The sequence below is a fragment of the Chaetodon trifascialis genome, chromosome 3 (genome assembly GCF_039877785.1).
Source record: "Chaetodon trifascialis isolate fChaTrf1 chromosome 3, fChaTrf1.hap1, whole genome shotgun sequence".
In the NCBI taxonomy this organism is placed as follows: domain Eukaryota; kingdom Metazoa; phylum Chordata; class Actinopteri; order Chaetodontiformes; family Chaetodontidae; genus Chaetodon; species Chaetodon trifascialis.
In genome coordinates this window covers 23211142-23238783 of record NC_092058.1, presented here as the reverse complement: position 1 = coordinate 23238783, position 27642 = coordinate 23211142, and the positions used below count along the sequence as shown (strand labels likewise).

Sequence of the window (27642 nt, the reverse complement as noted above, 5' to 3'; positions counted from 1 at the left end):
TTCATAGTTATGTTCCCTAATAAGAATAAATGATATGCCACTGCCAGGTTTGTTGTTCCCGCTCACTTGGGGGACTCTCAGACATTTGCACTTTGAGTCTGAGAAGATTTTAGATTGATTTTTGCATCACCTAAAGGGGTAATAGCATCTTGGATGTTGTGGAGAACAAAGAATGCAAAAAAAAGAAGAAAACCCCTCAGTGTGTCAGTTAGAGGCGTATTAGTGCAAGCTGCAAATAAAACTTAAAAGAAAGACTGTGAAATGCCACAAAAGTAAAAAGTTATCAAGTAATTGAGCGAAGATTGTAATGCCCTGGGGACAATTAACATGGTTCATGGTGCATGAGTGAAAATCCTGGGTTAGTCTAATGGGAGAATAAAAAGACTGCCTGCCTGCCTGTCTGCCTTCCCGGTAACACTACCCTGGTAAGTAGCCTATCAAAGCCCAGTGTCAGCCACTGAGAGTGAGACATCTTGTCCTTCGTCCCCATCCACGCGCCATTTATCACATACAACAATTAATACGCCTCCCTCTGTTTCGACTCCAACCAGGGACCACAGAAATTAACCACTGGATTTGTTCAAAAGGCATAAAGCGCAAACCGCTTGCTATTTACTATGTAGAAAGCAGAGGGCAGAAAATGCCACTGTAATACAATGAATTGGGAAGGAGGGAGTTGCTCATTTTTCCTTTCTTTAAATGCCAAGGCAGATCCTGGAGAGTAATAGTTCTTTCTGGATGACTAGAAAACAGGGACCACGCTTAGACGACTGGCTCTGTTCTAGCGGGGAGGCTTTGTTTCCATCCCTTCTTGGTGTCAAGTGCACATCCATGACACTTTTCTCTCCCTCTCTCCCCTGCTTCAATTCATCAAAGTTGTAACCCTGTTGTCTTTGCAGAGCGAATCAGAATGTGCCCCTGGCAAAGAATGAAGGAAAAGTCAACAGGAATTAAGTTTCAGTGCAACTGTTTACTCAACTGTGGCCTGCAGTTATTGAAATTTTATCCATGGTTTTGTGTGACTACTGCAGTAATGAATTCAGTATGGCTGTGATTTTCTCACTGACGACATGCTCATTTTGAGCTGGAAAAAAGATGGGTGGGAGGTGGGGTCTGGGACTGGGGTCTGGATCTGGGTGAGTGGAGATGAAGAGCAGATCTGGTGAAGGCTAACGGCCTAACACTGAGACTGAGGAGCAGGAGGCGCACTGACACACCCTTTCTACTCACCAGTATGCTTACACTTCTTCTCTGGTATCAAGTCCAGTTCTGTCCCACTGAATACCCTGAACAATGCGATAAACAGAAGCACACCGCCTACTTCTAAGACCATGACATCTAAATCACGGCACAGATCTGCATGTTACGTCACACGCGATGTCAATGGCTTTTCAAAATGCTAAGCTATTCATGAAAAATCTCTCATACTTTGTGTTGTCAAAATGAGAAATGAATGGATTTGCTGGTTATCATCAGTTCTGACAACAGAACTGTGTATCACTGTGTTACAATATCCTATCATCACAACGTCACGATGATTCTGCTGAAAGATGATAAATGATAATGCTGAATTATTGCTCAGCTCTGTGTGCTACAGTGCCGCGTCCCCCGTGTTCCATGCCGCAGCATTGTTGCCCTCTCTGTGCAAACGCTGATGGATGTGCTGTGACAACAGACGGCGGCGCGGAGCCTGTGCATCATCACCAAACAGCTCTTGACAACAACCCTGGTCGTCCTGTCGGATAGACCAAGATAGCAGAAGACACACTGATCTTTTCAATGCTGTTTCCTTAAACACGCTGCCGTGTGCCACACATAACGCTGACACCAACAGAAAGAGCTTGTCTGTTTGCCTCAAGTCGCAGACGGTGAAAATGTTTTGGGCTTCGCAGACGATAACGCCGGCGTGCATCTCCGCACCTCATTGGCGGACGCAGCAGAGTGTGGCATTAGTTGTGAGTGTGAGGTGTGTTTACAATGAGCCAGGGGAAAATGCTGTCATCCTATTGGGCGCCATGGTTTCTTAACTGTCTACAAAATCCTGTGGCACCTACATACTTAAAATATGTCAGAACACCATTATAAATATTTGACCAAAATGCAGATGCTGCATGCTACGATAAACACGCTCACAACCAAACACAATCACACTGAGAGAGCACTTCCCCTTCTTTAAATATTCAGAAAGGGCCTCAATATACATAAATAATAATAATAATGTGTTTATGTACGGGATGTACTTCGAGGGGGAATTAAATATTAAGTGACACTAAGAGGGGGATTGGGCCTGCTGATGACAAGGCTCCATAAAGGGAAGGCAGGTGTGAAAGGGGGACTGGTCTACCTGGTGCTGCTGGAGATGCAGGAGATCAGCTGCAGTCACCTCCACTGATGGCGTGGCACTCTTGGGTCCGCCCTCCCTGGACCCTCCCTCCACGCTCGCTCCTCCATTTTGATTGGCTGGTCCGTTGCTCGTTGCCTCCGTCCCAGATTCTTGCATCATGACTTAAAAACCTGAGAGAGAAAACAGGGACGGAGACAGAGAGAAACAGCTGTTAAAACACACAGCAATGAGGTCGCATTTTAACTCGGGGCCAAACTATAAACATCTGTCAGATCCTTCCCACACAATTTCGCTTTTATTGCAGGTTTCCCTGTTGGTTTGTGCTTCCTTGTTTCTTGTTTGTTTGCTTGTAGCATATGCAATGAGGCAAACACACACACTCTTCCAGACTGCTTCTCCACAGTAATGAACTGCTCCTTTGTTTTGTCTTTTCCGGTGCGGATCCTATGACAAGTCCATACTGGGCAGGAGAGGACGGAGAGGGACTCAGGTTTTGTTTGTGTTCTCCATTATGGGGCATATGCAGGGGTGCCGCGGAGGGGCTGGGGTGCAGCGCACATCGGAGAGGAACCCAACCTGAGTTGAGTGAGAGCAGAGGAGCCCAAGAAAACACTGGACCTCCAAAACAAAACACTTTCTATGGAAATGGATATATTTACTTGCATGGCTCCCAGAAGAACCACTGCAGAATGGCTTTTTAATGGGAAACAGGGCGACTGTGTGAGGCCTGCCAAAGGATCTCCATGAGAAACATCCAATCTGAAGCTGAGCGAAAACAGTCCAATCCTTCAGGGGTGCTCAATTAAAGGTCCGGTGTGTAGGATTTAGTGGCATCTAGCGATGTGGTTGCATATTGCGACCAACTTAAAAACCCCTCGCCTCACCCTCCCCTTCCTGGAGTGCAGGAGAACCAACGGCAGCCAGTAAAATCCTGATAAATGAAGAAAGCCAACAGTATTTGGTTTGGCCGTTCTGGGCTTCTGTAGAAACATGGTGGTGCAAATGGCAGACTCCCGGGAAGGGGACCAGCTCCCTCTGCAGATATAAAGGCTCATTATAAAGGTAACAAATCTTATTTTCAGGTGATTACATACAACTGAAAACATATTCTGAATATGAATGAACCAGTTTGAGTTGTTGGAGACACTGTTGTCTTTAACCGCTTCATCTAACTCAAAAGAACAACATAAAAAGGTTGGTTGGTGGTGGTGACTGCAGTAGTAATCACCATTCAACGTGAATGCACAGCTATTTGCTTACATTTTGCATCTTCTGTTCTGCTTTTGGATACGCAGGAGCCAGACAGACATGCTGTCCCGCCTCCCCCTCTTCTCTCTGGGGATGTGCCAGTGACACTGGTGCATTTCTGTGCCTGTATTCCTCAAATCAGTGGAATGATTTACAGCTATTGTGAGCTGGTCACAGGCCTCAGTGGTGCAACGCGTCTAGCCTCCCAATTCCAGGGCGGTTAATGAAGCTGACCAAGTCAGGCAGAAGCGAATTAACTTGGCTGATTAATTATTTATATGAAGCAGAATAAATGCCTTTAAAACACTGGGCCTCATCATGAAAGAAGGTGAAAATGGAACTAAATGCAGATTTATGGTGTTGCATTTAAGGCGTGTAATAGGAGGGCCAATGCGAATTAATATGCTCTCAACTGCACGGGCACAGTGTCTCCAGAGATCCACATCTAAACAAGATGCAGACACACACACCCAGACACCACAGGGACACACACTCAGGCTGACAGATAGGAAATTGAGGTTGACAACTTGTCACCTAAGAATATTTACAGAGCATAGGTGAGATAATAATCTAGCCATTGGATTATTAAAAAATAAACACCACTGTAAGCAGCACTCTCTCGCTCTCCCAGCTCAGTGTCATCAGTAGCAGTTGTGGTGAGCTAAAACAGTACCACAGCAAAAATCTAAAGTTCACCATGGTTTACATGTCCTCTCCTGTAGAAGCCTCCTTGCAAGAAACATATCCGAGTGAGTCATCTGACACTGTGGCCTGTGCCGGTTCAGTTGTGTGTCACAACGCCCCCACTCTCAGGGGCCTGTCTGAGCAGCTTGGACCCGGCCTACAGGCCCTGTTCTCTGGGCTGGGGCTAGAGCCGGCCCCCCTCTCCCTCCAGACAGATGTTGACCCGGCTCACCCCTCCAGTCTGGCACAGCCTCCCTCCATAATGGGATTTTCTAAACAAGGAGTGAGCAAGAGGAATACTGTGGGATGGGATGCAGCCAGCCACAACTCCATCTACAGGCCCTCGCTCGCACCGACTCCCCTTCTGAGACACCAATTAGAAACACACATTCTCAGGCAAAATTAAATGCCATTTGAAATAAACCATGGGCTGACGTTATTCGCCCCCACTTATTTTTCAAATAAAAGACATTTTTCCACACGCAAAAAAAAAAAAAAAAAAAAAAAAAAAAAAGGAGACGAAGGGCCTGCTTTCTTTTTTCCAAAGCTACATAAAAGGGGGGGAAGTAATGGCTATTATACATGCACTGTCATTCCATGCAAAATTTTCATAATTATAACGGAAAGGCGTAAATTTCCAAATGCATGGCATCTCCAAAAGTAATCAAGAGAATGAGCCGCGGGGCTATTTTAATGTATGCAAAACTAGTGACCCACAATAAAGGAGAGAAAGGCTACAATGAATGCAAAGTAATGCGCGCATGCTTGGAACCGGCACTGATGAGGGGATGGCTAAAATTAACACCCAATTAATTTTCGAATTGACAAACAAATGAAACCCATAAATCTACTTTCTCATTAATTTTACCACAGAATAATTCAAAGCTGCAATATCATGAGCGAAAAAAATTGGAGGAAAAAAGAAAATGGAAAATGGGCATTATCCATCATAAATATCAAGCAGATAGGAAAGAGCCTTATTAGAGAGTTGGGCTGATAACAATGTTAATCTGTGAAGCACTGAAGCAGGGACGCCATCATCAGCTGGGGCCCGGGCAACTCTGCCACGTGACTTCGCCCCGTGTTTGTTTATCTATCTATTTATTTTCGCTCTGCTCAGGGGATAGCCTCGTCTGTGATGACTCACAAAGATTTTCCACGTGTTCCATTAATACAACACGTACAAATCCAGCTGTAATTACGGGTCAAGAGCCCTGCTAAAAGGGGTGTAGTTAGCGGGGTTAAAAACATATGTATCCCTGCTCCAGACACAAACATTTCAAGAAAAAACAACACACAAAAGGAGACACGAGGAAAGAAAAAAATATCTTTCTTATTATTAATGGAGCATGTCAGCTTCTTTTTTTCCCGAGCTGGGAAAAAAAGTTAAAAAAAAAAAAAAATCAAAACGATGGAAATTCCAGGAGATCAAAACAAGGCACCAACAGTTTGTACAAAAAGAACTGGCTGTGCTGTTGATTATTAGATGCCTGTCTGTTCTTTGGGGGGGAGTTGCTTGCAAAACAAAACAAGTGTTTGGAACAAACACTGGATAATAAAAAAGGTCAGAGTTTCTGTTTGTTTACAGTTTGTTTTGTTTTCCCCGTCTCAAATATGGGGAGTACAGTACAAACAAGAGTCACATGTGTCTCCCACCTGACCAGACAGGTTGAAGGTTAAGAACAGCCGGCGGCCAGAGCTCATCAACCCCCACACACTGGAAATCTAATGCCTGTCCCCCTGTCATGCTTGCCTGGAATTCAACAGCTCAAACAAGTCAGCAGTCGATTCAAGGTAGGGTCGGCCGGCGCAGCTGTGCTTTGACCCTTCTTCATGTTCTGTTTTTCTTTAATGCTCATGACAGTAAAGCCTCGGCGGCCACCTGCTTCGATTCGCCGAGTTCTCACACAGCCCTTGTTTACACAGGCACACAACAAAAGCACAACATTTCTTGGGCAGGAGATAAAGACACACCGAGGAGGAGACAATGGGGAGAGGTTCAATTTAGGGCTGTTTAGGTTCAGCTTGGTTGCTAGACTAGACAACACATCAGTGCCGTACCAAAGGTGCATCAACAAAATGCTTCTCAAGGTTCGTCTTCTGTTCTGATGTGTTTTGGCTCCTGATTCTCGGGAAAAAGTCTGAAGACAAACACAAGCTGTATGTTAAATAATCCATTATCACGGCCCTTATCACTGACAACAAACCACTTCAAGAATACGTCTGCTGGAAACATCCACTGGACAACAGACACAGAAATTGGGCTAAATCCCAGTAACCTTTCCAAACTGCAGTCCCACACCCTTCCACGTATTATCTGCAAACCAGAACCGCCTCAATCAGAGAGACTATCTGGACTCACTCGCCGCTCTGACTGCATTTCTCTGCCCGCTCTCTGCTGAGAGGAACTAACGGCAGGGATGACATTCTGCCAAAGGAGACTTCACAGTCAGACCAAACAACCATGTAATCTTGTCAGCCACTTCAACCAAGTCACAGATAAGAAACGCATATCTCCAGACTTCTGTGACAATATAGTACGAACACACACCCCGCCCCCTGCAACTAATACCTCCATTGCAAAGCCCACGTCCCAGCGCCACACAGAAGCCTTTTCCATGTTCTTCCCAGACCTTGTACGGGGTATAAGCAGACCACTCATGCTGGCAAACAAAGCAGCTGTTTGTTTAATAAGTGATTGCTGCCATGGCTACAGTAAACAGGGGGAGCGGGGTTTGTGTTTATGAACAAACACATCTCCTTGCAGGAGCCATTTAATATTAACCAGGTGGAATGATCAACCGATTTCCTAGGTGACACTCGGGGCAAGCATAGTGTAAACAGGTTCTGGGGGGGGGGGGGGGGGGGGGGGGCAGGCTTTAGGGAATCAAGGTCGATGCAAATGCAGCTTTCGGCTAGAATAAACAGCAAGGCAGAAGTCGAGATAAACAAAAAGTCATTCTTCTGACATTTGAAGATGCATTAAGTTGGTGTGTTGCAGCTGCTAGCAAGCCGCTGTGAATGAGAGCAAGATGGGCAATGGCGGGGTGGGCAGCCGGCGAGGTGGTCTCCTATGGAAACACATCGTTGTCAACCAGAGCAAGCGAGTGTTTCTTCCAGACCCAACAAACAGTGGCTCTTCACAACAGCGCAGTGAGGAACTTGTAAAAACATGTTAAACATTTACCTCGTTCAATTATTCAGTAACTGGGTTTGTGGAAATAACAAAGGATGTCTGAGGGCTCCGAGAGCTGGCACATCAGGGCACGGAGCGAAAGAACAGGGAGGGGAAAAAAACGTGGAATCGAACAGACAAAGATGTTACCGATCATAAATCAAAGTGCGCGGCTTCGATTGTGTAACAGATCACTCCAACAGCTAAGATCAAACACTTGATTGTCCAAAAATGAGCAGTGATTACGAGACAAGGTAGGTAATGTAGTGCAGGGACTTCCGAGCTGCGCGTCACCATGACCATGAATTTTTCATGTATACAACAACTTGCCATCTGCTGAGCTGAAGCCATCCAGCGAGCCTCCCCTTCCCAGAATACATAGGTTTGTCTCCACTTCCCCTACTGCTTCCATTTAGTCCCCTCACAAAAACAGTTCCCCCCACGTATGGAAGGCATAAAATATGAGCAAGGGTGCCAAACACATATTTAGAACACATTGGGATGACTATGATAGGATTCTCAAGCATGAAATCTAGATCCAAACCTATTACTGCACCACGAGCAGAGGAAAAGGCGCTCGGCATCCAAAGCAGTGGTGAGTATGATGATTCATATGAATATCAACCTATTATCACGCTACAAGCTCAGATAAATTAACAATAAGAAGGGTACAAGACGGCAGACTCCAGTGGAGAAGCTGAGTAGATCCATAATTTCAGAAAACACACAAACCAGTTTGTCTCCTTTGCATGGAGCCACCGGAGAAACACCTCTGTGTAAAGGCCTGCTGTGCACAGACAATGACGGAATGTGCCAAAGTAAGGCAGGCCATGGTATTTTTAGTCCAACTAGGGCCGATAGAGACTAAGTAAATAGAGAAGTCTAATGAGTTTAAATCTGGTTGTACATGAATGGAATAGTAATTCTGGGATGTGGAGCCTCTTTTAGGAGCGGTTTGCCACACATTTTCTCAGCGACTCTCCTTCATTTGACTTTGATAATCTCGCTCACATGTGGCTCATGCCCATTAACACTACAGCGAGAGGACAGACACCAGGAGACGAGGGGCCTCGTTTTCTGACCACAGGCTCAATGCGCAGGAAAGAGCGGGCGTCGCTTCCCTCAAGCTCGTCTTACCAATTAGACCTGTCAAACACGCGCACCCAAAGACAAACACAACTTCAATCTCTCAGCATCCTGTGGGAACTGCAAAATCACTTATTGTTTTAGCATTACTTAAACTGTGTCATATATTTTTAATCATTTCTACTACAATTCATGTAAGGGTTGTTCCCATGGGTATGGGGATGCAAACTTGTAGAGAGGAAATGTGTCAGATGCATTTTCCTGGGAAAACCAAGGTTAGCCTTAACGAACTTGTCTAATTAATATTGCGTACCTACACAAAGAGAGGACAATATTATTAGAACGGCTGTCTTTTGAGATGTCAACTCGCTGGAGTGCACACTTCCTCTGTGAGCTGACAACATGTAGCCTAATCATTTTTGGGAAGAGCTTTGCAGTTCTGTTAAATCATCAGGACAGCTCTACAAGTAAGCCGCTAATTACTGTTGAGTAAGTCTTCAAGTGTGGTAGATGCATTTATTATGATTCCTCTCTCAGTACCATGCGTGATAACTGGAAGAAACGCTCGGGTCTGGCCTAACCCCTGCTATTTAAACGATTCTCAGCACTGTTAAACATTTCCCAACAGACAAAAACACGCAGCAGGTGTACGTCTCCCACCTCTTCTCTTAGTTTAGTTACTCACATAGAGATTAAGTTAAGCTATTGATTTTCCAGACACAATCATTAACCTTTACACACAATTAATGGCATGGAAATACAATGGCTATTTTACTTTCATTGTATGTCACCTACAACTATGAGTGCTCAGCGACTGCTTACAATGCAGGCGTCTGTAATGGCCATTTTGCTATTAGGCGTCTGATTCACCGTCATTGCCGTGGGAGTGGTCTTAGCCACTGACCCCTCCCGCTGCTTCGGATGGAGCACGGTACCAGCGGGCGTTTGAGCCAAAGACGCATGCTATTATTTTAAAAGCCCCAGCTTCCCAGAGAGAGGACAGAGAGAGTGAGAAAGGAAGGGGCTTTGAGCCTTCCATCAAACAGTTAAACTGAAGATGAGAGGCAAAGGGCTAAATACCAAAAGACCTTACATGAATTTCTGCATTTTAATGGAATCAGCTTTTAACAACTCTTTTTTTGTTAAATACAGCCCATGTCAGGAGGATGCGTCCCACTCGTAAAGCAGCACAATGACAATGTACAGTGGCACTAATACAAGGACATAGTTCATCATGACATTTTCTGCAATTCCCAACTGATTAGGGTCATTATGTTGGAGGCCTGATTTATGTTGTCATTTCCTCTCACCGATCCTGCATCAATGAATCTTAATGAATTGGTAAATAAGGGTGAAGATTACACTGTGTGACACCGCAACATTTCTCACCCTCAACGGCCGAGATTTATGTAGCCAATTAGAGCCTAACAGAGAAAATTGGCTGGCAAAAAAATAATATCTTTATGGTCCAAAATGGAGGAGCATTCTCAGTGAAGGGCAAATTGTATTGTCAGTGTTTAAGTCCATAAACCACCCCGCTAACCCACCTTCAAAGCCCACAGAAAAGCCGGACTCTGTTTGCTAGCAGGGGACGTGACGGCAAGTTTCGAGCACTGTGAGGCCGTCCGTCCGTCCGCTGGGCTGTTGAGCCCTGTGGTGAGCCAAAGTCCTTAACATTCACCATGGTCCACCTCGCATGTTTGATCAGCATAAATACACCCCTGTATGACAAACATGTTTACCTTCTCACTGCAAACATCAGACAATCAGACACCATGAGGTGCTGCTTCTCTAATGAAGACACAGGAGCTTTTATCAAGGCCAGCCGCATGCCCCTGACAGAAAGATGCTGCTTTTATACGGACATCAAGAGGGCATTCGCACAAAGAAAAGAAGACAAATTATTTGCCCTAAACATACAATAAGGCATTATTTTTCAATTAATTTTTGGTGAGGGGAAAAAAAATCTTGGTTTAAAAAGAAAAAACACATTCAAACGCCCTTCATCTTTTTTCAAAGGAGGAATATGAAAATACAATGCCCTCTTTGAAGATATCTCTGATCAACACATAGAAGACGACATATACAATATGATTAGAGGCTCTTTAACTATTCCCGGGCACATCGTTACCACAACCATGATAGTTTTTATTTCTCATATGCAGATTGAAGATGATTATGGTGAGGGACAAAACTGTTTTTGTGTATAGCTACAAAGCCAGCTTATTAATACCAACTTCTTAAAAGAGCACTTAGAGTTATAATGAGAGCCTTTATGTATTACATATTGTGACTAGATTTAGTGTGAGGAAGCGGTTCTCCACATCAAACAAGCTGGCCTGCTATTAGGCACAGGGGCTGAGGGATGCTGTGTGAAAAGAAGTGGAAAATTAAAGCTGAAGCAACGCAGGAAAGGGCTTAATTTACTGGCATGTACAGTATGCAAATGAGATTACTCTCAGCTTAACTGCATCATTTATGTCCATAATAACAGCATCATCATTACAGGGCTCAAATTAAATTACACTGTAATTAGCATATCAAAGTGATTGGTTAAAGTTTAAAACAAATACCCAATTTTGTTAATGAACATCTGTAATCACCATGTAGACTCTCAGTGAAAACATCCAAAACAAATATGTGTTTTGGAGAAGGGGAGGAATATCCCTCCCAAACGTCTGTCTGTCTGTCTGTCTGTCTGTCTGACGTGTGTGTGTGTGTGTGTGTGTGTGTGTGTGTGTGTGTGCGTGTGTGCGTGTGTGCGTGTGTGCGTGTGTGCGTGTGTGCGTGTGTCATAGTGATGTTGGTAGGATGGGGATGTTTTACCTGGAGAGCTCCACACACTCAGGATATATTTCCCAAACTCCAGGAGATCAAAGATCCAATTTCCCACACTTGCCACTTCGGGAGCTCATCAATAAAATACTAATCACTTCACGCATGATTCTGAGAATGGCGCCGCAGCCAAAGGCTTAAGGAGACTTCCATATCACAAAAAAACACCTCGGCGCTGACTGTCTTGACTGTTGCTGAGTGTGCGCACACACACTCCTGCACAGACACACGTGTAATTTGCAGTCAGGTTTATTCAATGGCTGTTCTGCCTTTTTCCCTGATAAATATGGAGAGTTTTAACATCTAGCACTGGAGCTCAGAGAGCACTTCTTTAGACCTCTGACACAAATCACGCACACCTTACTTCACGTGCATATGCATGAAAGTCAACCATTTTTATGCAGCACTTTCATCGCCCACATATTATTGATTTAATTCAGAATTCATTATGAATTACACTGTATGAAAAGGAAACTTGTTTTTGTCTTTTTTTTTTTAACTCTCACAAAAGTTATACTACCGCCAGGCCCCATAAATAACTTTGTTTTCTACTTTTCATCGTTCACTTTCACCAATATTCCTCTGTTCTTTGCTATTAATTCAACAAAAACGCAAAAGGCCGCAGCGGTGTACATTATCAGAAATGCACTCGTCAAATTTTAAAGAAGTGGCATCTTATTTTATTCATTAAGAAATCCATTAAAAGGCCTTATTCCTTGCAACTATGTAAGAGATGTGCCTTTCAAGGTAGAGCTAGGGCAAATCCACTCCATCAGCTAATGACGGCACTCATTACACAGAGAAGCTGGCTAATGAAGGCGCGGTGGCAGGCCGATCCCCTCGCCCAGCATAAAGCCCTATGAAATGCTAATATCTCACTTCTAATTAAAGGATACTAAGTCCAAATGCACCTTCACGGCTAGTAGCTGGCAACATAAATTTTATTTTTCACCACTACACTACACCCAGAGATGTGCCTGAGCAACATTCCATTAATTCATATTTAATACCCCCACTAGTCCTCCGTTTGCCTTGCTATCTGCCTCTCCTCTCCTTCTCTCCCCTCTCAGCTTTATACTGCAAGTAGGCACATCATTACGCTTTCTAAGAGTAAATTTTCCCTTTTTTTTTTGCTTTTTGTGGGCGCACATATTACTTTAAAGTGCTTCCAGAAATAAACACATATGCACACAACAGCCGTCCCGCGTGTGTCACAAGGGAAAGGTCAGGGGGAAAAAAGAGGAAAAAGGAAAATGTGCCAGTGTCGCCACGGCTGCACCTGTATACATTTACAGTGTTTACACATCTTTGTCTGTAAATATGTTTACAAGAAAACCTGCTGCCCTTCTCAGAAACTGCCCTTGGAGCCAGTAAACAACCTTTTCACAAAGTTCATTAACGTCAGAGAGGGTATACGTAGTCTTTCTCCTCTGAAAGGGGAAAAAAAAGGTCAGTGCCGTTTACTTATCAACAAAACAGAACTTAAATGCACTGGAAATACTCTTCAACAAATACTAAAGTAATAATGAACAGTGCCATAGTTTGGAGTACAGTTCAAACTAAATGTATAAAATGATGGATTTTTAGCACTGTAATCATCTTGAGTTAAAAATGTCAACCTACAACTCATTGTTTGACCGCTTCCTTCCAGCTCCCTCTGTGTGCATGCTTCACAAATATCCAAGTCACTGTGACTCAGAATATGTATTCCATCACGAACCTTTTGATAATCAGATGAAAACCACGGATCTCAAATCTTTTCCAGGTATTCAGAAAAGTGTCTGGTTTTGTATGAATGCCAATGAATATTCAAAGAATTGGCACCACTGCTTTGATTCAGTCACTTCAAAACCAGATCACTGGGTGCATGTCACTGCACAAAAGAAATCATCATCACGACACGAGCAAGCTCTCTGGCACGTGACTGCATCATTTCGCAAAGAAATGACCACTTCAAGAAGAAGAGTCTTTCAAAATGCACAAATTATCAAACAATGTTTTCTTTGATTTGCGTTTCTCTTTCTCTTTAAAATGTTCAAATGCAAATTATTTCACATTTAGTGCATCATCTTGCCAAAGGGGAGCAGTACAAGGCATGAATTTAAAGGTCAGTGTTAAGAACATATCACATGACGTCTGTTTGATCCTGGCCCAAGTATTTTCCCAAGGATTCTCCGGCTCTGTACTGTGTAAATCACGCAGTCTGACCTTCTACATTCCTCATGCTCTGTCCTCCCATTCATCCACAGGCACAGATAATACTGGGCAAATATCATAAACGTGAGGATTTTAGGATTGAGGTGAGGCTGCCATCATCTTCCACCAACTGGGGAAAAGAAAGCCCATGCATCTAAAAAGAGCCCTTTTTCCACCTACTGCCAGACTAACCTGCGGTGAGGTTGCCTGACCCTAATGCCTAATAGCCTATATACAGACAATCCATGGAGAATACTCCCAGATGATTGGCAATTTGATGTCCGGCTTGAAGATTTTATCTGGATTTTGTATTGATAGAGGTGCTCATGAAAAGCTGTCCACCTCTGCTTGGTTCAAAAACAAAAAAGTTCAATCAACACTTTATTCAATCCGCTATAAATAACACTGTTTGACGACCGACGCTTCAGCAAACTTCAGAACAATTAAAATAAAGACGCCACAGCCTCCAGAATGCTACATTTCCTCTGCAGTATCCCAGAGTTTTCAGAGTTCATCCAAGTATCATAAAGGGCCTGTGAGCGTCGCCAAGATGTTTCCAGTTCAAACGCAGCGTCGGCTTCGGTCCAGGGCGTGACCTGCAGCTGAACTGGCCTCTGCTCGGCCACAGGGAGGAGGGCAACAGCGACTCCAAACACATCACCCCACCCCCGATAAATAACTTAACACAGCAAACAGAGGCCCATCAGTCAACCTACACATAGCTAACACCAGGACAGGGACAGAGATCGATGGAGAGATACAGACAAAGAAAGACAGAGGGAAGACAAGAAAGACAACAAGAGAAGGGGACAGAGAAGGAGAGAGGTGGGGGTACATTGTGAGGGCATCTAACAGTGGAGAGTAGATAAATATCACACGGGAGCCTGAGCCAAGCAGCGTGGAAGGCCAAGTACTGTAAGGCTGTGAAAGCCAAGCTATTTTGCCGAGCTGTGACATTTGTTTCTTATTGTCTAAGTGGCAGCTGAAAGCGTCTCCCTGCGAGGGCCCCTCGGCTCTGCTCCGGCCGCTTTGACAGGGAGGTAACCATATTAGGACGTGTATGGTAAAGTAAACAATAACATAGTTGCAATGAGATGGAAATTTTTCAGCTAATGGTGTTTGTCATTCCTGTTTTCAGTGCACTGAGCAGCCCTGTGTTTTTTCTAGCTGGCCAGAGAGACTTTGTTTATGAAAACAACGCAGGAGCCAAGACTAAAACCAGAGCAAAAAAAAGAGAGAGAGAGAGAGAGAGTAAAACTGTAAATAAATATGAGTTTAAAAAATGCCTCCACCTTTTTCATTTGATTACATAAATAAACCCACATTTGGGTAGAAAGAGCCTTTTCGCCTTTTCGTTCCTCCCAAGCCATGTCCACACTCAGGTGGCTAAATATGAAAAGCTTATTTACGTCTCTGGTTTGATCGTCCCTGCACACGAACTCACCATCCGTAACAAAGCGTACTCTGTAAAAACACCGCCCACAGTGGATGAAATCTGAAAACAATGACTTAAAAAAACTTAAAAGAAACAGACAAATATGTCAGTGAGAACACAGCCTGATATGGACTACACTGAAACATCATGCACAACGCAAAGCTGAGTATTCATTTTTCGGACGCCGGCAGTGATATGAGACCAAAATTTAGCTTTTTTCAACACCACTCCTTGAGGAAATTTAACATTCAATGTTGCAGCTAAACAACAACTTTACCTGAATAAATTTCCCGTTGTCCGATAGCAAACCTTTTCGATGTTACTGAGCTGTAAGGGAACAGTTACACTAGTCACTTTGGTTCAACCCTCCTCTGTCAGACTACAACCTGCTCCATGAAAGAAAGTTATGAATCCGGAGTTAATGATACAAATACATCTTTTGAAAAAAACAACAACTTGGCGGCAGTTTTGACTTTCTTGCTAACTGACTGTTAGCTAGCTAGTCAGCTTTGAGAGCATTTAACGTCTCTTTAATGAACAAAATAATGTACAACCCCGAGAACAAAATGCAAGGGGGAGTAAAAATTACTCTCTAGTACAGAGAAAACAGACAGTTCAAAGAGCTACTGTGACTGAGCAGCGTTAGCCCAGCTGGCTACCGTGTGTAAATTTAGCTAGTTTAGGCCGAAAGTAGTTCCTATGTCACAAACTGAGTGGGAGTTCAATGTAGACTGTAAAGGCTTTAAAACTGGATTCATCAGTCACATTTAGATTCGTACTCAACCAGCGTTGAGGTCGAATTCGACGCTAGTGTGGACGATGTCATTTTCTGTCAGATTTATCTGCTCTAATGTGAACGTAGTCTCAAAAAAGATCTCACGCGGCTGCATCTGACACAGTATTGGAAATCTTTGAACATTATCCAGATGATTCTCAGAGGGAACGAATGTGAACATAACTGTTAACAATATATAATGAGAAGAGCAAGAGCAATGGGCTAAGTCGTGTTTGAATGAAATATCTGAGATACTTTTTGATATGTCTGGTTTAAAAGTCTCCATTTCTCAGTTATTTCAGCAGCATGTTGAACTATTTAAAGGATTTGTGGAGCTCATTCTGCCTTCTGTTTCACTGGTCACTCATTCTCCTCCCTCTTCTCTGGCTCTGGTTAGCCCGCTATCTTTTCCAGGTTAAGAAATGGCATAACCGTGTGTTTTCGTAAGTGCAGATGTGGAAAACAAAAGACTCCAGAGAATTTTCCAGGCCTTTTGAACAATATCCTACTGCTGACTCACTGGTCAACAGTTCAAAAAAAAAAAAGAGCTTCACCTCAGCATGAAAAAAAGCAAAGTCTTACCGAGGTTCAAAGCTCACAGCGTGCCAATGCTCACGTACGTTCGCACAGACATAGAAAACATACGGTCAGCTATAGGGGGAAGCAGAGGCAGACTTCTGTCCTCTCTACGTGTTGACTTTCTTTGTTTGGTTTTTACCCACCTCACTCCAGCTCTCAGTCTCTCGCTCCCTCTCAGCCTCATTCCTAATCTCACACCAAAAATGCAAGCTGTTTATTTGCGTACGGCTGAAGCCATTCCATTAAGTAGCCCCACCAGGTGCTTTATCCCTAAAAGGGATTTGTTTTCTAAAATAAACGGAGAAAGCAAAGGACTGCCAAAGTGATATTTACCATGACATGAAGTGATTGCAACAAAGTCGAAACTATCCAAATAAGAATCACTGCGCCTTGTAGGAACTTTTTGTAATTTCCTTACATAGTCAGAAACCTTTATAGTGGAAACCATACACCACTTGTGTATTCTTTTTAAGTGTCATAATATAGAAATGTAAAATATTGATTGTGGGAGCAGGGACAGCATGTATATATCAAGCTATTTTTGATATTCCAGCTGGTATAGTACAGCATATTGTTTTGCAATAGAGGCAGTCTGACAGATGCCGGCCTGGGTTACAACAAAAAAGCTCTCTGTATAGCCATTTTGCCCAGAAGACAACAAATCTATCCAAGTTATTAGTTCTATTTCATCTTTTCTGAAGCAGAGACACAAGGCCAAAGCCAAAAAGGGAGCTCTGACACCTTTTCTCACTTTTGTGATTTTCTTTTCATCTTGCTGTACGACAACTCATCTGTGGATGGGATTTGCTTACTTCTGTCGCCTCAGTCAATCTCACACAGAGACTGTGTCACGTTAGCCGTCTGCACCTGGTAGCTGGCTGACATTATCAAAGCTCCTCACTCTTCTAGCAGACCAGAGTTTATACATCCGTCAATATGTTTCAGACCAAAAGAAGACATGTCTTTTTGATGCTGATAGAAAAAGAAATTGAAACTTGCCAAGCGCGTTTTTTTTCCCAAAAAAGACATTTTAAGTAGCTTCAAGATAACACATCTGTGATAATATTATCAGGGCAGTTCTTTCTACCTCACAGCTGAAGATAATTCACATGAAAGTCACGGGAGATGCAAGAGAAAGTAAGAATGTTGCCCTATTGTGTAACACAATATATTCAGCATGAGGCATGCATTTAACTGTGCAACCTGTTTAGCCAGACAATACAGAGGCGGGCGATCTGCCAGAGTGTGCTCTGATGCGGCCATGGGAGCAGAGCATCAGATAGGGAAAGCAGACGGCGGCCAGGTGAGGGTGTTTAGAAGGCTTTGACACATCCTGTGATCTCAATCAACAGGAAAAGGCAGAGGCACGCTGTCGCTTTATGTCTCTGCCTCGGTCTCCATTGTGACTCCTTCGTAGGGACGATAATTTTTCATTTTCACGCTGCCTTGCATCTATTCTGCCTGTCACTGTTTTTAACTACAGCAGCCAAGCCCAGAGAGTAGATTACGGTACTTACAGTGCATGAAAAACACAGCAACAAAACTGCCAGTGACAGAAGCGTTTAACTTTCTTGCTAGAAATCTCCCCCATGTGGCACTTTTGCTACAGCGAGTTGTTTATTATGTTCCTAGCTAGGCATAAGCGATTAAAGGAGCTCTTAAGAATCAAAGTGTTATAAATGCATGGAAACACAGCCGGCTGTAAATGCCACAGAATTAGAAGCTTACCAAGCCTAATACTAATACATGGCAATTTTCAGCTTGATGCTGATATAAAGAAATTACTTTTTTAAAGTAAGCAATAAATGCAGTCAAGGGAACTATTACAGAGGCCCTCTTTTCATCCCAGCATAAATCTGCACACGACCTTTCTGCGGGTCCAACTCATGAATCTACTTGTTTATTCTTAACACTTCCATAAAAAGTGGATTAAACAAAGCAACCTCAACAGCTAAAACTAAGGCAGTATAAACCGAAGCATTTACAGCAAAGGAAGAATTAAAAGAAACTGAGTGTTTGCATGATGTGTTCTTCCCTCCCTTACATGGACTCATGAAATTCAAATGAAGTCCAGCATGAGACGGTAACATTTTGAAGCCTTCAAAACAGAGAAACATGTTTTGGGCATCTGTGGATTCCTCTAAGCGGAGGCACTTTTTCGAGAAAGTTTGGACGTCATCAGGTCTGAATAAATTGGCCAAACAAGCAGCCTACATGCAGCACACATCAGAGTCAGCCCTATCACATAGACATGTCCATATGATGGTGAGTATTCCAGATACCTAAATGAAGACTTTTGCAAGACTGCTTTTAGACTTTGCCTACATTTCAAATTCCTGTTTCCTAATTTGCAGACAGTTAACGCTGGCTGGTCCACATCTAGTCAAAAATGAACACATGAATGAAACACATACACTGTATTAGAGTCTGTTACACTTTGAAAGAGCTTTAAACACCAAGACGTAGTAATCCCATAAGCTGCCACAGGGATTTAGCATTAGTGATGCAATCAAAATCACATTGGAAAGTTGTGTCAATAATTAGGCTGATTTTGCCACATTAACATTAATTAGCCAACCATTTGGAAGATTTCAGGGCTGATCTTACATCTGGAGCCGGCAGCTGAGGGGCCTGCTGGAGTGGACCTTGCTATGCAGAGAATGCACTCCAGATAAACAGCAGCTACATGAATCCTCCACTTCAGTTTTCTCCAAGTCTCTGTTTCCAAATGTGGGGGTGATTGTCTGAATCAAATAAAGGATGAATATGGGCTGTTTAACAGATTGTGGGGATGAGCACCTCCTCTTATAATGAAGAGAATCCTGCAGCCATTGCTGACTGTAACTATGACAGTTACAGCTGCTTTTGCTTTTTACAAACTCTGTGGCGAAGCTGCAGCAGTTCATATTTAAGATGAGAATAATGCATCAGTAATGGCTTTTTGTTAAAAATCAGACACTGGCCATAAGTGCCATCAACCCTTCTATCTAGGATGTCATTGGATTTGTTAAGTTTTTATGGCATAATTACTCAATGCAACCCGAATCCCCTCTGGGGTAAATGGAGAGTTGTAGGATTCACCTTTTTTAAAAAACTCAAATTCTAGGCAGAACACTTTACCGCTTGTACATTTTTGCTTTTTTTTGCAGAAGGAAAATTATGAAATTTAACATTTTGTTTAAACTTAACATAAAAGGAGAACAGCAACTTTTAGCACAGGTTTATGGAAATAAGAATATGGAAAGGGTTCTATGAAAATATGGATATTTCAAAAAGAAAACCACTGAGAATAAACTGTGTTTTCCTTCCTCATTTTCCTAATGTGTATGTCAGGATATAAAAATAATGTGGTGTAACCCAAGTCACACTTTACATACGCTGCTGCTTAGAACAGCCTTGTTGCTCTGCAGCGGCGTCAAAAGAGGGACACGCTGCTCCAATGCACAGTCGCTATTTGACACATAACTGTACATGTCGTACCCGTCTACCTACAAGTCACAGCGTGTTGATGCAGGGAGTGAGGGACCGAGAAGAAATGATACAGACAAAGAACGAGAATAACAGAAAGAGATGATGGTGAAGTTGAAGCTGTAAGAGACAGAAAACAGAGACGCTCCTCCACTGAAGCCCGAGCTCCTGAAGTGTTAACTACCCCCCCAACCACACACAAACACACACACACACACACACACACACACACACACACACACACACACACACAAAACCTCCCCACGTATACTCCACCTCACCTCACCGGTTGGCTCTAGCCAAGAGTTCGCATCCTGGGGGCCCCAAACTTCCTCAGATAGGGAGACGGGTGTGAGGCGCAAACACGAGATATCCACCAGAATGGCTGAGATGCCAGCGATAGCAAGACTGAGTGCGGTAAACCTCCCCCCCTCTTGTTTGGTAAACATGGCATTACCATATTTCAGCATTTCCCGACAAATGTCAACATATACAAACAGACAGATGTCTCCACACAGAGAAGCAAGTTCTCCAACAGTGTAGCATTAAGCTAATTCACAACCACCAACTTACTAACTCCACTTTGACCTTCAGGGGACCTGTCCCTTTCTTACTCACAATGTTAGTCTCAAGTCGGCATCTCCCACCCTCTTGGCCCGCACATACACACTCAAAACACAGCGCACAAACATGACAACTGCACTGCATTCAGTTAATTATTAAGCCAATTCGATACGGCATTCGCACACATGCAGGGGCTGGAGTCTGGTGAAGGATCGTGTGTTTACCTTCTGCAATGACTTGCTTATTTAAAGCACTCTTCAGTTCCAACGGTGGTGAAACCTCCTCGCCCTGCGGACACGAGATGGAGAATTATTTATGGTTATGAAATAATTACCACTGCAGACTATAGTGCATGTCATCAACACCTGCAGGTCAATTTACAGAAAGCAGCAGAGTACATGCATGTAAAGCAACACTGTCAATAACAAGTTGCCCACCAGTTGCTATTGATGAGCTAACAGCGTTCAAACAGTCTCATACCTGGTCTGAGGAATCATCAGACAGAGACCAGCTCCCTGCATGCCTGTGCTGTTTGCTTTGTTTGTATGAAGCTGTACCAATCTGCATACCTCTCTTTGCCGTTACGCACGTACAGCCACCATGTCAGCTCAGAGCAGGGCAGAAGACACCGTTCGTTTATGGTCCTGTAGCCGACTATTGTCACCGCCAGACACATTTCCATCTGTCTGTTAACTACAACTACACCCACTGATGATAACAAATGAACAATGGGGCTGTCTGATGCAAGTGAATGGTTTATTTGCAAGACAAAAACTTTTCATATAGCTGACAGCAGAGGCCCTTCTTGCTCCCCACCTGGTGGTGAACAGAGTGTACCTGTACCTGCTCTGCCCTGACTCAACTCCCCCTGGGCGGCCCTGATCTGCATGCACACAGCTTACCTAACTGAGCACTCAACCCAGGCGAGGAAAGACGGAAAAAAAAAAAAAAAAAAAAAAACGAGAGAAGGAAACAAAATCTTATTTTTATGGTAAACTGAGAAGTGACTGTGGGGCAATATCTCAGGTGCATTTGAATAAAAGCATTAAAGCATATCCAAATACAAAAGGGAAAAAAAAGAGCTCCAACTCCCTCTCCCACCGTTCTTTCTTTCCGTTTACATTTGGCAGTCAAAACTGCGGCCAGGCGTTTGTGCAAGTGTTTATCTAAAGCAGACTGAGCATAGATAAAAACACACCAGTCCAACTTGCCCAGTTTCAGCATTAATTATGTGTTAAATGCCCTTGTTGAAAACGCGAGTCAACATGCGGCTCGCTGTGAACTCTACTGAGGGTTGAACAATCATCGAAAATGGACCATTCCCACACAACTACCCTATTATTGTGATTCATTACACTTCAATTAACATATCATCAATGGAATCGTAAATCAATGGCGAGTGGTGACAAATGACAGATATTTTCAGTTTCAAACTACTAAACATCATTAATTCCCATCACCTGAAAGAGCCCCGGGAGCTAAATGAGTTTACCCAACGCATAACATCCATTTAGATAAATGTTCCATCATTTTAATGACGGAAAATTTGTATCGCAGAGAAAAGGCAACAACGGGATCCTGATAGCAGCTGTACGCCTTTTCTCCTTGTAATATAATGCCCATCTTGTAATGCCTAAACAGATAATTGTCTCCATTTCAAACAGCACAAGGCTGTAATATTGCCATTTAGAACAGTGGGGGTGCGGAGAACGTAGGGTGAGGATAAACAAGCACACGCTGCTTCACCCGGCTGGGAAAACCGAACCCATCACACACTCCCACATTGAGATTTTAGGGAATAGAACAACTCCTGGTTGAGATAATTACCCACCTAGGTGGGTTATGTGCATGCTCAGTAAGAGGCTGAGGCTAAGGATATGAATCAAAATGCAACAATTTCAAAAGACAGAGGAAACTAAGGAGCATTTTGCAAGGTTCTCTTGTAAAGTCTTGGGAGGATGTGGTAGGTGTACTGTGTTAAACACACTGGAAAATAGCACAACAAAGACTTTTGACAAAGAAACAGCTCGTAATAGTCACAAGACTCTAGCATGACCGTTAGCCTGATACCTTCATAGGATCAGGTGATCCAAATAAATGCTTCCATTCTCTATGCAAATACCACCAGCTTCATTGTAATTGTGGGCGAATAAAAAAACATGCAAACACCCTATTTTCAGAGGAAAAGGACAATCAGAAGGGGTTTTTGCTATGGTAATGCACTGCTGTGGTTGCATACGAGCACGAACAAAGACTCATTTTACTCTGTCCACAAACCTGTGAAGTGGACTTTCCTATTTGTGAAGGGGTCACGGCTTCACAATATGCTCTCTAGTCCCAGATATGTTATCAGTGCCTTTGGCTTTGTTGTAAGATTGCATGTTCAAAATATGAATTAATACCCCTCCAGTGAAACGCACCCAATCCCAACAAAAGGCCTGCATTCACTGTGGACAGCTCTTCAGCTCCTCTAATGGACAGGCTCTCCTCTCTCTTCACACAGTGCAGACAAAAAGATGAGGGCCCATGAATATTTACCACTAAGTAAAGTTATTCCATTAATTACTCCAAGCACGCTTAATACTGTATCTGTGGCTACTTGTGTGGCGGCTCGTTAATGAACCTTCACACATCATTACCATATTAATTAATGCTCAACTCAATGGTTGTCAATAGGAGGCTGCCACAGTTGTCTCTGGATTCTTCACAGCGCATGCGGGATGTTTCGATCACTTAGTATCAGCGTCCGAATAGATTCACGGTATCTATTTATCATGCCAGGGCCTACATGTGTATGATAAAAGAAAAAAAGATAGCGGCACTGGTTAACACGCCGGTGGATCCGTATTAACAGCATTGTGCAAATAAGAAGAGGGCGTAGGAGAGTTTTAGTTGTGGAGAGTCAGTGATATCTATATACAGGGTCACTGGTGTTTGTTTTTAGGGTGTGTGCAGGAGATTTTCCAAGTCACTGTCTGTGCTCTGAAACACAGGAAAATCTAAAGCATGACTCACTTCTCAACAAACGCAGCTGCTTACTGTATGATCTGATCTGCTAAAAGGGCTGACTGCACACTATTTTCTCCCTCTTTTCTTCTGGGCTTTTATTAAGAAGGACTGATTAAATGAAAAACATGGCTAGGTCTCGTAAAGACAAAAAAAAAGTCAGCATTTGAAAAAGTGAAAAAACAAGCATTGTTTTTTTTTCTTTTTGATGTGATTGGCAGGATCCTGGCATTATATTGTAACACCCACACAGACTGTAAACAACAGCACTTTCTGTCACGCAAACAGACTGAAAACCCACCAATTAAAGCCAGCTTCAATCCAGCCAGCCCTTATTCTGGGTGCTTTTTTCTAATACTTTTTTTCTGAGCTTAAAAGGCAACAGTGCAGTCTGGTGAATGTCAGGCCTGTCTGATCCCCCAGATTCTTTGGACCTGCCCTCACATTTTGCTGAGCTAAGAACAAAGTACACAGAGTGCACACAGAGAGCTTTGCTGCCTTAATACCAAGGAAGTGGAATTTCACTCCTAACCCAAAACAAACAAGGCCACACATTTCTTTACACTATTTAAATGAGCTCATTGAATACAAAAAGTCCTATCAAGCTGATATCCAGTGCACACCGCTCTGTGTCTAATGTATTGATCCATGAGAAACAGAAAACTGCACTTTGTGACTTATTGTGTCTGCGGAGAAGTCACAGCTGGGGCAGCTCAGGGTCCCCGCAGTTGAAAAAAGTCTCACACTTAGCACGTGAAATTAGATCAGCGCAGTCAAAAAGTTCAGCCCTGATCAAGCACGTACAGTAGAGCACGCACAAGGCCAACACACTGCGAACGTTATGCAATCCTATTTTTATAACCAACCCCTTTCCACCTTGTCGAGTCGGAGGATTGTCAATTCTACCCGGCCATATCAGGTTTCCACTCTCACCCAGGTCGCAGCTCCTCTCTGACCACAGATCCTGTGCGCTATTAATATCAATAAGCTGCAGATTCCATTTCCCCAGACAAAGACAAAGGGAGATCAAGAGGCGATGAGTGAGGGGAGGAACTAATACCCTCACGCATCACCGTGGGGTCGCCACTTGGTATCACCTCCAACCCCGCTGCACATGAACTCATGCACACTGTGCTTCACCCGTATGCAGGCGCCGATACACACACCCACAGCTAATATAAGCGAACTGCTGGCAGATGTTTTCCAATCATTTGTGATCATTAATCAGGTGAAACTGCGTGTGATTTTTGTTCTTATCTCCCATGTTCTTCGTCATTCTCATTGCCATTTATTCAAATGTGTAGTGTGAGGACACAGAGGTACTGGGCTGAACGGGTTCAGGCTATTTGAGCGAACAAGCTTCACCTATAATACCAGCGCTGAATGCATTTAGACACAACTGGGGCCACAGCGAACAGTTCTTTTCACCATTAATGACTCTGTCAATAATTTTCGATCAATCGCTTTGTCTCCAAAAATATCAGAAAAGAGTCAAAAACATCCATCACAATTTCCCAAACCCTAAGATGATGTCTTCAGATTGCTCATTTTGTCTGACCAACAGTCCAAAAATGATTCAAAAAAGAAAAGCACATTCTCAGCTATGTTTCTTTAAAGAATGACTCAAACAATTAATGCAATAATCGTTTCAGCTCTACACACAACTGCTCTCAGCATGTAGCAGTAACTCCTACTCAGGACTTAGAGTAAAACCGTACACCAACTCTGTCAATCACTTACAGAACACGCCTTTAAACACACCTGCACGGACATGCACACACATACATCCACCAGCGTCCCATAAAAGGCGAGAAGAGGAGGAGGAGGAGGAGGAGGAGGAGGAGGAGGAGGAAAAAATGAGAGAAACCGTGTAAAGACAATGAAATCTTTACAGACTCACCCATGAACAGTTAAACAGACTTCCCTCATGTTCATGAAACTGTACATTGATGCAGATTCCCTCCAAGCACTGTTTTCAAATCCACCTCTGAAGAAGAGGAGAAAGCTGCCAGTGAAAGTAGCAGGTATGGAGTAGTTGAAGTAGTGTGTGGTAGCTGAGTGTCCGCATGTGTGTGTGTGCGTGTTAGTGTGTGCATGCATGTACGTGCGTGTGAAGAGAGAGAGAGAGAGAGAGAGAGAGAGAGAGAGAGAGAGAGAGAGAGAGAGAGAGAGAGAGAGAGAGAGAGAGAGAGAGAGAGAGAACCAAAGCCCAGGCTGCCGTGTTGAGAGGGACTGGAGGTATGTGGTCTTAACACAACAAAAGATGGTGCCTTGCTCCAGATTAAATATGCAGGAAGAGGCCCCTTTGCATAAACACAAACACTCAGCAAATGAAGAACTGGCACAGAGCAGATGCCTGCTGAGAGCCCTACCTGTCCTGGCCTCTTTTAATTAGACAAGAGCAGGCAGAACAAATGAACATCAGCACGGTCACACAAGGAGGAACAAAAGGAAGGGGGGAAAAAAGAAAACACTTCTTCAATCCTCAAAAATGTCCTTAATGAGAAGAACAGAAGTTTGTAGAGAAGCTGTAAAAAAGGCTGCACAAATTTCATAAGTCACAAAGGTTTTTTTTTTTTTTCGCCTGGTATGAGCATTCTACGTTTAAATAAACTCTGCTAATTATTTTGCCAACATTACTGTGTCAGATTGTTGATAAAACTCTATCTGACATCTGATAAAAAAAAAAACCCTGTACAGACGGATGTAACCAGAGCATGAAGACTTCAACATGAAACTGTTTAATTACAACCTAAAACACTAATTAAAATTTAAAATATCAAATTTAATTAATTTAAGTAGGCCACTTTTTGGTGTTGGGTTTTCATTAAATTATGTCTTGGATAAAAAAATACACCTTGTGATCCTTCAATTCATCTTACATTAGCTTCTCCTCCACACACCTCCTGGTGGAAATGGGCAAAAATAATTGCTGAATTGAAAAAAAAAAGAGAGATTTATACCAAAGTCCATTGTCCTTGTCTTTCTTTCTGAGGTCTCTCTCCCTCTCGCTTATTGTCTTCATCTATCTGTCTCTCCCTACGTTGTTTTCTCATTTAGGACAGGAATGCAGAAGAGTGTGGTGTTGGAGGGGTGGGAGGTGGGGGGGCTGTCAGAGTTAAAAAAAAAAAAAAAACCCTGAGGAGAATGAGAGCTGTGTCCCTCCAGAAAAATCTAGAGAGTGGCGTCGAGAGATGCTGAGTGACACATACTGATGTGGCCAGTCAAATATGTCATTTTCATGTGAAACCCTCTCAAATGGATCAGGGGAAGGGAGAGGGGGCCGGGGGTGAGGTGACACTCGGTGAAGGGAGGCCGTAAGAGGGAAGAGAGGGAGAAATCGAGGGGTGAGAGGGAGTCAGAGAGAGAGAAAATGAGACCTCTGGAAAATAAACAGGGTGTAGGGTTTCAAAGGCGAGGGGGACACAGGCATTCCATTGTTCAAGCCAATTATCAGTGGAAAATAATAACAACAGATGGATCCAGAGCGGCCAACTTGTGCCGGAGCACCCTGGCGCTGGAGAACAGATGATGAAATGTGAGAGTCCTGTTGGATGGGATGGGGCGTGTGCGGGGGGGTGGGGGGGCGGTGCTGCCCCACAGTCACATACACACAGCTCCACACACCAGATGTGAACTTCCACAAGGACAGTTTAATATGTGCTCTCTGGCCACCACTTGTGCCGCGCTGCTCGGGCATACCAGACAACGGCTCGGTCAACACCTCCATGTGTTCAGAGGGGGCGTCTGAAGTCACATGACACATATGGCTCCCGTGTTGCCGTGTGATAAATTCAAATCTGTGCATTCCTTTTATGTTCAACAGAGCAGGGTCATTTGATGGCGAACACATGCTTGTTGCTGTAAGTGGAGCGCTTTAACAACACCACAATGTGGAGTAGTTACAATCAAGACATATTCTCTCTCTTTTTTCTTTGGCCCCAGATTTTCTTTTATTCAAATCAGCTCGCATCCCACATGACCTGTTGTGATGTTTTCATTTGATGTTTTCCAGCATGTCTGACGTTCGCAGGCAGGCAGATGCAACAGTGCAGCGGAGACAGACCTCACTGACTCAGACTTCATTCACAGATCCCTCATATCAGCCACAGACTGACAGGCAGCGGAGGGGGCTGCAACCTTAAAACAAAACCAATTCTCTGTGTGCCTTGTCAAGGGTGGGAGATGTCTGCAGATAGCAGTACAAAAGATCTGCCCTTCCTTTTCACAAGAAAAGAGAAGTTTTC

The 27642-nt window shown here is 43.5% G+C and overlaps 1 protein-coding gene across 2 annotated transcripts in view; it reads right to left on the bottom strand.

Annotated features, from left to right (window-relative positions):
- The window catches only part of foxp1b (forkhead box P1b), a 95877-nt gene extending 75203 nt beyond the window's left edge, over positions 1 to 20674 (bottom strand). For both annotated transcript variants that reach the window (XM_070993760.1, XM_070993768.1), the window contains exons 1-2: positions 20614 to 20674; positions 2345 to 2514 (exon numbers count right to left, since the gene is read on the bottom strand). In XM_070993760.1, coding sequence (XP_070849861.1) covers positions 2345 to 2503 — 159 coding nt within the window. In that variant the 5' untranslated portion in view covers positions 2504 to 2514; positions 20614 to 20674. The remainder of the gene's footprint in view (positions 1 to 2344; positions 2515 to 20613) is intronic.
- Positions 20675 to 27642: the final 6968 nt, after the last annotated feature.